A 13,292-nucleotide genomic window follows, 5' to 3' on the forward strand; every position below is an offset into this window, starting at 1 on the left:
CTTTGCATCACATTCAGACCACACACACCACTGACCCAGTCCCTTCATGGCCTTGTAGAGGGTCTCTGCATCTTGGTTGGCGTTGAAGTTTCCACTGGCTCTCACACTGCCTCGACCAGCCTATCAGAGAACAGACACATAGGAGGACTGTGGGTAATGTAGTTCAGGGTAGACCAGAGGAGGACTGTGGGTAATGTAGTTCAGGGTAGACCAGAGGAGGACTGTGGGTAATGTAGTTCAGGGTAGACCAGAGGAGGGCTGTGGGTAATGTAGTTCAGGGTAGACCAGAGAGGACTGTGGGTAATGTAGATCAGGGTAGACCAGAGAGGACTGTGGGTAATGTAGTTCAGGGTAGACCAGAGAGGACAGTAGGTAATGTAGTTCAGGGTAGACCAGAGAGGACTGTGGGTAATGTAGTTCAGGGTAGACCAGAGGAGGACTGTGGGTAATGTAGTTCATGGTAGACCAGAGGAGGACTGTGGGTAATGTAGTTCAGGGTAGACCAGAGAGGACTGTGGGTAATGTAGATCAGGGTAGACCAGAGAGGACTGTGGGTAATGTATACTGAACAAAAATATAAAGACGCAGTTCATATAAAGAAATCAGTCAATTGAAATAAATAAATAAAGTCCTAATCTATGGATTTCACATGACTGGGAATACAGATATACAATACACACACACACGACTGGCTCCTCCCCTCATGACTGGTTCCTCCCCTCATGACTGGGAATACTTACATACATTATATAGATATATATATATATATATATATATAATGTATGTATATACACACACACATACACACACAATGTAGTGCAGTTTAAGGTCAGTGTTGTTAGCTGACGCTGGTGGTTTTGGGAACATTGTTGTTTAGGGAGGGGAACCACGGAATGTTTCTGGAATGAGGCGAACACAACAGAGTCCAGGATTCTGTCTGTCCATCTGTCTGTCAGAGCCCAAAAACATCCTCCACACACAGCAACTGATTGGATTGTAATGGAGAGGCTAGTGAGACCAACAGGAGAGGTGCAGAGCAGCCAGACAGGAAGGAACCAAAACAACAGCCCCAGTTCATATTGTTTATAATCCAGGCCATTCAGAAACTATTCAGACCCCTTGACTTTCTCCCATGTTGTTACGTTTCAGCCTTATTCTAAAACGGATGACATTCAAATCTCCACACAGGACTCCATAATGAAACAACAAAAACAGGTTTTTAGGAATTTGTTGCAAATGTAATATAAATAAACAGAAATACCCAGTGGTGTAAAGTACTGAAGTCATTTGAGTATCTTTACTATTTATATTTTTGACAACTTTTACTTTCCTACATCCCTAAAGAAAACAATATACTTTGTACTCCTTCCATTGTCCCTGACAGACAAAAGTACTAGTTACATTCTGAATGCTTATCAGGACAAGAACATGGTCTAATTCACTCTCGTCAAGAGAACATCCCTGGTCATCCCTACTGCTTCTGATCTGGAGGACTCACTAAACAGAGAACGTCCCTGGTCATCCCTACTGCCTCTGATCTGGAGGACTCACTAAACAGAGAACGTTCCTGGTCATCTCTACTGCCTCTGATCTGGAGGACTCACTAAACAGAGAACGTTCCTGGTCATCCCTACTGCCTCTACCATCGAACTTGCACAATTGGTGGCTGACTAAATACTTTTTTGCCCCACTGTACATGCATACATACATACAGTGGGGCAAAATAAGTATGTATGTATGTATGCATGCATGTACAGTGGGGCAAAAAAGTATTTAGTCAGCCACCAATTGTGCAAGTTCTCCCACTTAAAAAGATGAGGCCTGTAATTATCATCATAGGTACACTTCAACTATGACAGACAAAATTAGAAAAAAAATCCAGAAAATCACATTGTAGGATTTTTTATGAATTTATTTGCAAATTATGGTGGAAAATAAATATTTGGTCAATAACAAAAGTTTCTCTCAATACTTTGTTATATACCCTTTGTTGGCAATGACAGAGGTCAAATGGTTTCTGTAAGTCTTCAGAAGGTTTTCACACACTGTTGCTGGTATTTTGGCCCATTCCTCCATGCAGATCTCCTCTAGAGCAGTGATGTTTTGGGGCTGTTGCTGGGCAACACGGACTTTCAACTCCCTCCAAAGATTTTCTATGGGGTTGAGATCTGGAGACTGGCTAGGCCACGCCAGGACCTTGAAATGCTTCTTACAAAGCCACTCCTTTGTTGCCCGGGCGGTGGGTTTGGGATCATTGTCATGCTGAAAGACCCAGCCACGTTTCATCTTCAATGCCCTTGCTGATGGAAGGAGGCTTTCACTCAATCTCACGATACATGGCCCCATTCATTCTTTCCTTTACACGGATCAGTCGTCCTGGTCCCTTTGCAGAAAAACAGCCCCAAAGCATGATGTTTCCACCCCCATGCTTCACAGTAGGTATGGTGTTCTTTGGATGCAACTCAGCATTCTTTGTCCTCCAAACACGACGAGTTGAGTTTTTACCAAAAAGTTATATTTTGGTTTCATCTGACCATATGACATTCTCCCAATCATCTTCTGGATCATCCAAATGCTCTCTAGCAAACTTCAGACGGGCCTGGACATGTACTGGCTTAAGCAGGGGGACACGTCTGGCACTGCAGGATTTGAGTCCCTGGCGGCGTAGTGTGTTACTGATGGTAGGCTTTGTTACTTTGGTCCCAGCTCTCTGCAGGTCATTCACTAGGTCCCCCCGTGTGGTTCTGGGATTTTTGCTCACCGTTCTTGTGATCATCTTGACCCCACGGGGTGAGATCTTGCGTGGAGCCCCAGATCGAGGGAGATTATCAGTGGTCTTGTATGTCTTCCATTTCCTAATAATTGCTCCCACAGTTGATTTCTTCAAACCAAGCTGCTTACCTATTGCAGATTCAGTCTTCCCAGCCTGGTGCAGGTCTACAATTTTGTTTCTGGTGTCCTTTGACAGCTCTTTGGTCTTGGCCATAGTGGAGTTTGGAGTGTGACTGTTTGAGGTTGTGGAGAGGTGTCTTTTATACTGATAACAAGTTCAAACAGGTGCCATTAATACAGGTAACGAGTGGAGGACAGAGGAGACTCTTAAAGAATAAGTTACAGGTCTGTGAGAGCCAGAAATCTTGCATGTTTGTAGGTGACCAAACACTTATTTTCCACCATAATTTGCAAATAAATTCATAAAAAATCCTACAATGTGATTTTCTGGATTTTTTTTCTCATTTTGTCTGTCATAGTTGAAGTGTAGGTCTAGAACTTAAGGAATGATTTGTACCAAATACAATGTTCTTAGTTTTAGAGATGTTCAGGACCAGTTTATTACTGGCCACCCATTCCAAAACAGACTGCAACTCTTTGTTAAGGATTTAAGTGACTTCATTAGCTGTGGTTGCTGATGCATGTATGGTTGAATCATCAGCATACATCGACACACATGCTGTGTTTAATGCCAGTGGCAGGTCATTAGTAAAAATAGAAAAGAGTAGAGGGCCTGGAGAGCTGCCCTGCGGAACGCCACACTTCACGTGGCGTTCCGCATCACCTGCTAAGTGAGTGGGGGCCACTACGCCGCTGCTAAGTGAGGGGGGGCCACTACGCCGCTGCTAAGTGAGGGGGGGGGGGCCACTACGCTTCTGCTAAGTGAGGGGGGGGGGGCCACTACGCCTCTGCTAAGTGAGGGGGGGGGGGCCACTACGCCGCTGCTAAGTGAGGGGGGGGGGGCCACTACGCTTCTGCTAAGTGAGGGGGGGGGGCCACTACGCTTCTTCTAAGTGAGGGGGGGGGGCCACTACGCTTCTTCTAAGTGAGGGGGGGGGGCCACTACGCTTCTGCTAAGTGAGGGGGGGGGGGGCCACTACGCTTCTTCTAAGTGAGGGGGGGGGGGGGGCCACTACGCTTCTGCTAAGTGAGGGGGGGGGGCCACTACGCTTCTGCTAAGTGAGGGGGGGGGGGCCACTACGCTTCTGCTAAGTGAGGGGGAGGGCACTACGCTTCTGCTAAGTGAGGGGGAGGGCACTACGCTTCTGCTAAGTGAGGGGGAGGGCACTACGCTTCTGCTAAGTGAGGGGGGGGGCACTACGCTTCTGCTAACTGAGGGGGGGCCACTACGCCCCTGCTAAGTGAGGGGGGGCCACTACGCCTCTGCTAAGTGAGGGAGGGCCACTACTCCTCTGCTAAGTGAGGGGGGGGCAGTCCTCCAGCAGCTCTACACCCCTGAACAGTAAACACACCATCTACTGTTTACTGCTCCACACTGTCCGTTTTGTACTCCATCCTGTGTGTGTACTGAGAGAGAGAGAGAAGGAAGAGAGAGGAGGAAGAGAGAGAGCGAGGAGGAAGAGAGGGAGGAGGAGGAGGCAGAGACCCACCCTGTCTGAAGAAAGGCCCACACACATGACTCATACTGACTTCCCCAAATACAGCCCCTCTGCTCCACACACACAGAGACACTGTGGTTTTCTAGAAATGAAGAGGGCTGGTTTTCATTAAAAGGCTTCCAAATGTCTGTAGCAGCAGAGTTTAACAGTTAAACGGCCAAACACCACATTATATTCCCAGTGTGATGTCACATCCTGATCAGGCCGGGTTTCCCCTTAACATAGAAATACCCATACTAGAATAACACATGGTATAGTTTCATAGTATGTGACATTTATATAATAGTACTCCGAATGTGTCATCTAATGCCCCATGGTGTCGACTCCCGCCATTCCACTCCAGCCATTCGACTCCAGCCATTCGACTCCAGCCATTCGACTCCAGCCATTCGACTCCAGCCATTCCACTCCAGCCATTCCACTCCAGCCATTCCACTCCAGCCATTCCACTCCAGCCATTCCACTCCAGCCATTCCTTAAGTTTTGTAAAGCTCATCACTTTATTTGATTACCAGCTGTTGTCAAACGTGATTCGGAAAATATTGTGAATTTTACTAGATCAAACGCTGAAATGAGTCTGCTGTTTAAGTACGTACACTGAACAAAAATATAAAACCTATTTTTACTGATTTTACTGAGTTAGAGTTCATAGAAGGAAATCAATCAATTGAAATACCATTCCCCCCAGATGCTGTGTTAAACTCTACAACAAAACTTTCTCTGTGTTCAACAAGCTTTCTCTGTGTTCAACAAGCTTTCTCTGTGTTCAACAAGCTTTCTCTGTGTTCAACAAGCTTTCTCTGTGTTCAACAAGCTTTCTCTGTGTTCAACAAGCTTTCTCTGTGTTCAACAAGCTTTCTCTGTGTTCAACAAGCTTTCTCTGCCCTTAACCTTGTTCTGAACACCTCCAAAACAACGGTCATGTGGTTTGGTAAGAAGAATGCCCCTCTCCCCACAGGGGTGATTACTACCTCTGAGGGTTTAGAGCTGGAGGTAATCACATGGTACACTGTCTAGCCATCTCTTCGGTCAAAGACTCAATCATGGACCCTCTTACTGACAGTTGTGTCTTCTTGTCCTTTGTACTGTGGTCTCTGCCCGATAATGTTTGTACCATGGTTTGTGCTGCTACCATGTTGTTGTCGTGTTGTGCTGCTACCATGTTGATGTCATGTTGTGCTGCTACCATGTTGATGTCATGTTGTGCTGCTACCATGTTGATGTAGTGTTGTGCTGCTACCATGTTGTTGTCATGTTGTGCTGCTACCATGTTGATGTGGTGTTGTGCTGCTACCATGCTGATGTAGTGTTGTGCTGCTACCATGTTGTTGTAGTGTTGTGCTGCTACCATGATGTTGTAGTGTTGTGCTGCTACCATGTTGTTGTAGTGTTGTGCTGCTACCATGCTGTTGTAGTGTTGTGCTGCTACCATGTTGTTGTAGTGTTGTGCTGCTACCATGTTGTTGTTGTGTTGTGCTGCTACCATGTTGTCGTGTTGTGCTGCTACCATGTTGTTGTCGTGTTGTGCTGCTACCATGTTGTTGTCGTGTTGTGCTGCTACCATGTTGTCGTCGTGTTGTGCTGCTACCATGTTGTCGTCGTGTTGTGCTGCTACCATGTTGTCGTCGTGTTGTGCTACTACCATGTTGTCGTGTTGTGCTGCTACCATGTTGTTGTCGTGTTGTGCTGCTACCATGTTGTTGTCGTGTTGTGCTGCTACCATGTTGTGTTGTTGTCATGTTGTGTTGTTGTCATGTTGTGTTGTTGTCATGTGTTGTTGTCATGTTGTGCAGCTACCATGTTGTGCAGCTACCATGTTGATGTTGTGTTGTGCTGCTACCATGTTGTTGTTGTGTTGTGCTGCTACCATGTTGTTGTCGTGTTGTGCTGCTACCATGTTGTCGTCGTGTTGTGCTGCTACCATGTTGTCGTCGTGTTGTGCTGCTACCATGTTGTCGTCGTGTTGTGCTGCTACCATGTTGTCGTCGTGTTGTGCTGCTACCATGTTGTCGTCGTGTTGTGCTGCTACCATGTTGTCGTCGTGTTGTGCTGCTACCATGTTGTCGTCGTGTTGTGCTGCTACCATGTTGTCGTCGTGTTGTGCTGCTACCATGTTGTCGTGTTGTGCTGCTACCATGTTGTTGTCGTGTTGTGCTGCTACCATGTTGTTGTCGTGTTGTGCTGCTACCATGTTGTTGTCGTGTTGTGCTGCTACCATGTTGTTGTCGTGTTGTTCTGCTACCATGTTGTTGTCGTGTTGTGCTGCTACCATGTTGATGTCATGTTGTCCTGCTACCATGTTGTAGTGTTGTGCTGCTACAACATTGTGTTGTCAGGTGTTGCTGCCTTGCTATGTTGTCTCTTTGTGTAGTGTTTTGGTGTCTCTCTTGTCGTGATGTGTTGCTGCCTTGCTATGTTGTCTCTGTGTAGTGTTTTGGTGTCTCTCTTGTCGTGATGTGTTGCTGCCTTGCTATGTTGTCTCTTTGTGTAGTATTTTGGTGTCTCTCTTGTCGTGATGTGTTGCTGCCTTGCTATGTTGTCTCTTTGTGTAGTGTTTTGTCCAATAGTTGTTTTGTTTTTAATCCCAGGCCCCGGTCCCCGCAGGACGCCTTTTGGTAGGCCAATATTGTAAAAAATTATTAGTTCATTAACTGACTTGCCTAGTTAAATAGAGGTTAAATAGGGGAGGCAGGTAGCCTAGTGGTTAGAGGAGTCAGATAGCCTAGTAGTTAGAGGAGGCAGGTAGCCTAGTGGTTAGAGCATTGGGCCAGTAACTGAAAGGTTGCTAGATCGAGTCCCCGAGTTGACAAGGCAGTTAACCCACTGTTCCCCTAGACAAGGCAGTTAACCCACTGTTCCCCTGAACAAGGCAGTTAACCCACTGTTCCCCTGAACAAGGCAGTTAACCCACTGTTCCCCTGAACAAGGCAGTTAACCCACTGTTCCCCTGAACAAGGCAGTTAACCCACTGTTCCCCTAAACAAGGCAGTTAACCCACTGTTCCCCTAAACAAGGCAGTTAACCCACTGTTCCCCTAAACAAGGCAGTTAACCCACTGTTCCCCTAAACAAGGCAGTTAACCCACTGTTCCCCTAAACAAGGCAGTTAACCCACTGTTCCCCTAAACAAGGCAGTTAACCCACTGTTCCCCTAAACAAGGCAGTTAACCCACTGTTCCCCTAAACAAGGCAGTTAACCCACTGTTCCCCTAAACAAGGCAGTTAACCCACTGTTCCCCTAAACAAGGCAGTTAACCCACTGTTCCCCTAAACAAGGCAGTTAACCCACTGTTCCCCTAAACAAGGCAGTTAACCCACTGTTCCCCCAAACAAGGCAGTTAACCCACTGTTCCCCCAAACAAGGCAGTTAACCCACTGTTCCCCCAAACAAGGCAGTTAACCCACTGTTCCCCCAAACAAGGCAGTTAACCCACTGTTCCCCTAAACTAGGCAGTTAACCCACTGTTCCCCTGAACAAGGCAGTTAACCCACTGTTCCCCTGAACAAGGCAGTTAACCCACTGTTCCCCTGAACTAGGCCGTCATTGAAAATAAGAAACTGATGAAACACGGGACCAACACTTTGCAAGCTAGTATGGAGATTCGGGACAGAGCCAGTATCTTCAGCATCAACACCATTTTTCAGTGTTAGGCAATAGATGAACAATGTTTTTAAAGCTAAACATGACACATATGTTTTGGGAGAAACTCACCCGGGATGAATGAAACACATATGGGAGTATAGTCTCAAATGATCGTCCTTCCTTCTGCAGTTATACAGTGGAATAACCTATTCTAGATCCCATGTGTTCCATACTGGGTTCTGCAGTTGTACAGTGGAATAACCTATTCTAGATCCCATGTGTTCCATACTGGGTTCTGCAGTTATACAGTGGAATAACCTATTCTAGATCCCATGTGTTCCATACTGGGTTCTGCAGTTATACAGTGTAAATAACCTATTCTAGATCCCATGTGTTCCATACTGGGTTCTACACTGTGTATTGTTCTGGGATAAGGTGTAATGATTATTTAAAGACAGTTGCCTGGGGCGGTGCCGCGGATGTGGTGTCCATTATAGACAGAGATAGAAAGTTAAACATTAACATAGTAATGGAATCATACAGTTCTCTTTTACCCGACAGCGGCATTTCCGTTTATTCATCTGAAGTGGCTTTTAGTGAAGTTAAATTGGACATTATAATACAGCATTATAAAGTTGTCTAGTGAAGTTAACTTACCATTCTGATAGATAGCTGATAGTTGGTTTGATTCGAAGAAAGATCGTTCAGTCTGAAGAGAAATACAGAACAGAATCACTAAGTAACTTACAAGCCAAAAGCTTCAAACGCCTCAAAAACTTTTCCACGTTTAAAGTCGTGGAAAATAGCTACAGATCTGTGTTTCCATTCATAAAACAGACTGAGTTAGAGAATATAAAGTATTCTCTTCTGCAACAGCCACAGCTCGCCATGATCTGCTAAAATCCTGTTGTATCTCTCCACATCCGTGTTGATAAATGATCCCAACTACAATCACAGTCCAGGTTAAACACATCACCTGGTTCAGCAGAATAACCTCGTCAACAACTCTTCAACTAACCATCTGATGTCGAGCGGTGGAAACTTACCGGAGGAGGTCTGCACCGGAGCTCGCAGTAAAGAGAGGGCGAGAAAGAGAGAGGAACCGGTAGAAAGAGTGGAAAAACGAGTCCGCTGCGAGTGAACAGAGACACACCCTGTATGACTAAACAGCTCGGGTTCAGCGCCTCGGTAGACCGGGAGATGACGTGTTAAATCCCAAAACTATTTACACGATTTCAACGTCGTAGTGGTGAAGCAAACGGGTTGTGGATTTAGGGTTAGGGTCCGCGGTGTAAAACCATCTCAATCAAAACGGACAAACTAATCAACCAGCTGCTAGTGATGACAGTGTAGGATGGTGTGTTCAATCTGTCTCCATAGAAACCGTGCAGGTTTACCTGAACAGGTGACAAGAGGAGGAGAAGGGAAAGCGGAAGTTTCTTTATCTTTACTATTTTCTACATTGTAGAATAAAAGCAAAGACATCGTAACGATGAAATAACACACATGGAATCATGTAGAAACCAAAACAGTCGCGCAGAGACCGACATGGCCTTGCGTGCTAGAACATTTTACAGAGACATAGACGTTGCATATCTCACTGCTTTCTTCAATGCGCTGTGCTCTCCTGACGCCAAATAATCAACACTTCTCAATATTAATTCAATGGATTGTGGTCAGTAAACCCATGGAATATGGTGTCAATAATATCAAAATATATGAACAAGTGCATAACTACAGCGCAATTTTCCATGAAGAAAAATGTTGGCAAAAGTATTTGTATCATTATTCTGTTGCAATGTTTTTATAACCATAAACCATGTCCAATATTTGATTGGCAATAAAAAAAAAAGGCTCATGTTGACGTTGATCACGTTACTGCCAACTAATGTGAGTTGGTCATGCTACCGCACTGTGCAGTTCTTAGACAATCCATAGGGTGGCAGACTAGACCACAAATTCATGTTTTGCGTGAAATAATAATCGAGTTAAGTGCAATATAGCAGGATTGAGATTTTAGACTGCCCTCCTGTGGATTATGTTGGAACTGCGTCAATTTAAATTAGCAGTAGATATTATAACAGTGGAGTGGAGGGGACACAGATCCTTTTTGCAAATAGTATGTACAAACTCAGGCACCAAACACGTTGAAAACCAACTTTATAATGTTTGTGGTAATAAATCACAGATTCCACGGTAAATTAGCTACAGGACAATATTTATACCTATTTAACTAAACAAATACACCCCCTCCAACCCCTTAGTAGGAACAACACTTCACAGTTTTACACACATGTACAGACCAGCATACAGTCCTTTCTCCAAATAAATAATTCACAACGTTTGCAAGTTATATTACACAGTAGCAGGATGTCCATTCAGTGGCTCCCCGTCATTCAGGACAGGTGGGGCAGATCCCATCTGTTTGGATAGCAGGATGTCCATTCAGTGGCACCCCGTCATTCAGGACAGGTGGGGCAGATCCCATCTGTTTGGATAGCAGGATGTCCATTCAGTGGCGACTCGTCATTCAGGACAGGTGGGGCAGATCCCATCTGTTTGGATAGCAGGATGTCCATTCAGTGGCGACTCGTCATTCAGGACAGGTGGGGCAGATCCCATCTGTTTGGATAGCAGGATGTCCATTCAGTGGCTCCCCGTCATTCAGGACAGGTGGGGCAGATCCCATCTGTTTGGATAGCAGGATGTCCATTCAGTGGCTCCCCGTCATTCAGGACAGGTGGGGCAGATCCCATCTGTTTGGATAGCAGGATGTCCATTCAGTGGCACCTCGTCATTCAGGACAGGTGGGGCAGATCCCATCTGTTTGGATAGCAGGATGTCCATTCAGTGGCTCCCCGTCATTCAGGACAGGTGGGGCAGATCCCATCTGTTTGGATAGCAGGATGTCCATTCAGTGGCGACTCGTCATTCAGGACAGGTGGGGCAGATCCCATCTGTTTGGATAGCAGGATGTCCATTCAGTGGCTCCCCGTCATTCAGGACAGGTGGGGCAGATCCCATCTGTTTGGATAGCAGGATGTCCATTCAGTGGCGACTCGTCATTCAGGACAGGTGGGGCAGATCCCATCTGTTTGGATAGCAGGATGTCCATTCAGTGGCTCCCCGTCATTCAGGACAGGTGGGGCAGATCCCATCTGTTTGGATAGCAGGATGTCCATTCAGTGGCACCCCGTCATTCAGGACAGGTGGGGCAGATCCCATCTGTTTGGATAGCAGGATGTCCATTCAGTGGCGACTCGTCATTCAGGACAGGTGGGGCAGATCCCATCTGTTTGGATAGCAGGATGTCCATTCAGTGGCGACTCGTCATTCAGGACAGGTGGGGCAGATCCCATCTGTTTGGATAGCAGGATGTCCATTCAGTGGCTCCCCGTCATTCAGGACAGGTGGGGCAGATCCCATCTGTTTGGATAGCAGGATGTCCATTCAGTGGCTCCCCGTCATTCAGGACAGGTGGGGCAGATCCCATCTGTTTGGATAGCAGGATGTCCATTCAGTGGCACCTCGTCATTCAGGACAGGTGGGGCAGATCCCATCTGTTTGGATAGCAGGATGTCCATTCAGTGGCTCCCCGTCATTCAGGACAGGTGGGGCAGATCCCATCTGTTTGGATAGCAGGATGTCCATTCAGTGGCGACTCGTCATTCAGGACAGGTGGGGCAGATCCCATCTGTTTGGATAGCAGGATGTCCATTCAGTGGCGACTCGTCATTCAGGACAGGTGGGGCAGATCCCATCTGTTTGGATAGCAGGATGTCCATTCAGTGGCGACTCGTCATTCAGGACAGGTGGGGCAGATCCCATCTGTTTGGATAGCAGGATGTCCATTCAGTGGCTCCCCGTCATTCAGGACAGGTGGGGCAGATCCCATCTGTTTGGATAGCAGGATGTCCATTCAGTGGCTCCCCGTCATTCAGGACAGGTGGGGCAGATCCCATCTGTTTGGATAGCAGGATGTCCATTCAGTGGCGACTCGTCATTCAGGACAGGTGGGGCAGATCCCATCTGTTTGGATAGCAGGATGTCCATTCAGTGGCACCCCGTCATTCAGGACAGGTGGGGCAGATCCCATCTGTTTGGATAGCAGGATGTCCATTCAGTGGCTCCTCGTCATTCAGGACAGGTGGGGCAGATCCCATCTGTTTGGATAGCAGGATGTCCATTCAGTGGCGACTCGTCATTCAGGACAGGTGGGGCAGATCCCATCTGTTTGGATAGCAGGATGTCCATTCAGTGGCTCCCCGTCATTCAGGACAGGTGGGGCAGATCCCATCTGTTTGGATAGCAGGATGTCCATTCAGTGGCACCCCGTCATTCAGGACAGGTGGGGCAGATCCCATCTGTTTGGATAGCAGGATGTCCATTCAGTGGCTCCCCGTCATTCAGGACAGGTGGGGCAGATCCCATCTGTTTGGATAGCAGGATGTCCATTCAGTGGCGACCCGTCATTCAGGACAGGTGGGGCAGATCCCATCTGTTTGGATAGCAGGATGTCCATTCAGTGGCTCCCCGTCATTCAGGACAGGTGGGGCAGATCCCATCTGTTTGGATAGCAGGATGTCCATTCAGTGGCTCCTCGTCATTCAGGACAGGTGGGGCAGATCCCATCTGTTTGGATAGCAGGATGTCCATTCAGTGGCTCCTCGTCATTCAGGACAGGTGGGGCAGATCCCATCTGTTTGGATAGCAGGATGTCCATTCAGTGGCTCCCCGTCATTCAGGACAGGTGGGGCAGATCCCATCTGTTTGGATAGCAGGATGTCCATTCAGTGGCTCCCCGTCATTCAGGACAGGTGGGGCAGATCCCATCTGTTTGGATAGCAGGATGTCCATTCAGTGGCTCCCCGTCATTCAGGACAGGTGGGGCAGATCCCATCTGTTTGGATAGCAGGATGTCCATTCAGTGGCACCTCGTCATTCAGGACAGGTGGGGCAGATCCCATCTGTTTGGATAGCAGGATGTCCATTCAGTGGCACCTCGTCATTCAGGACAGGTGGGGCAGATCCCATCTGTTTGGATAGCAGGATGTCCATTCAGTGGCTCCCCGTCATTCAGGACAGGTGGGGCAGATCCCATCTGTTTGGATAGCAGGATGTCCATTCAGTGGCGACTCGTCATTCAGGACAGGTGGGGCAGATCCCATCTGTTTGGATAGCAGGATGTCCATTCAGTGGCTCCCCGTCATTCAGGACAGGTGGGGCAGATCCCATCTGTTTGGATAGCAGGATGTCCATTCAGTGGCGACTCGTCATTCAGGACAGGTGGGGCAGATCCCATCTGTTTGGATAGCAGGA

The 13,292-nt window shown here is 47.2% G+C and overlaps 1 protein-coding gene across 1 annotated transcript in view; it reads right to left on the minus strand.

Moving 5' to 3' along the window:
- LOC139375499 (annexin A6-like) overlaps positions 1-9,219 on the minus strand; it is a 56,681-nt gene extending 47,462 nt beyond the window's left edge. Inside the window, exons 1-3 of the mRNA XM_071117330.1 lie at positions 9,020-9,219; positions 8,631-8,682; positions 36-120 (exon numbers count right to left, since the gene is read on the minus strand). Of these exons, the coding sequence (XP_070973431.1) occupies positions 36-120; positions 8,631-8,633 (88 nt within the window). The 5' untranslated portion in view covers positions 8,634-8,682; positions 9,020-9,219. The remainder of the gene's footprint in view (positions 1-35; positions 121-8,630; positions 8,683-9,019) is intronic.
- Positions 9,220-13,292: the final 4,073 nt, after the last annotated feature.

This window comes from Oncorhynchus clarkii, chromosome 19, assembly GCF_045791955.1.
Source record: "Oncorhynchus clarkii lewisi isolate Uvic-CL-2024 chromosome 19, UVic_Ocla_1.0, whole genome shotgun sequence".
NCBI classification, from domain to species: Eukaryota; Metazoa; Chordata; class Actinopteri; order Salmoniformes; family Salmonidae; genus Oncorhynchus; species Oncorhynchus clarkii.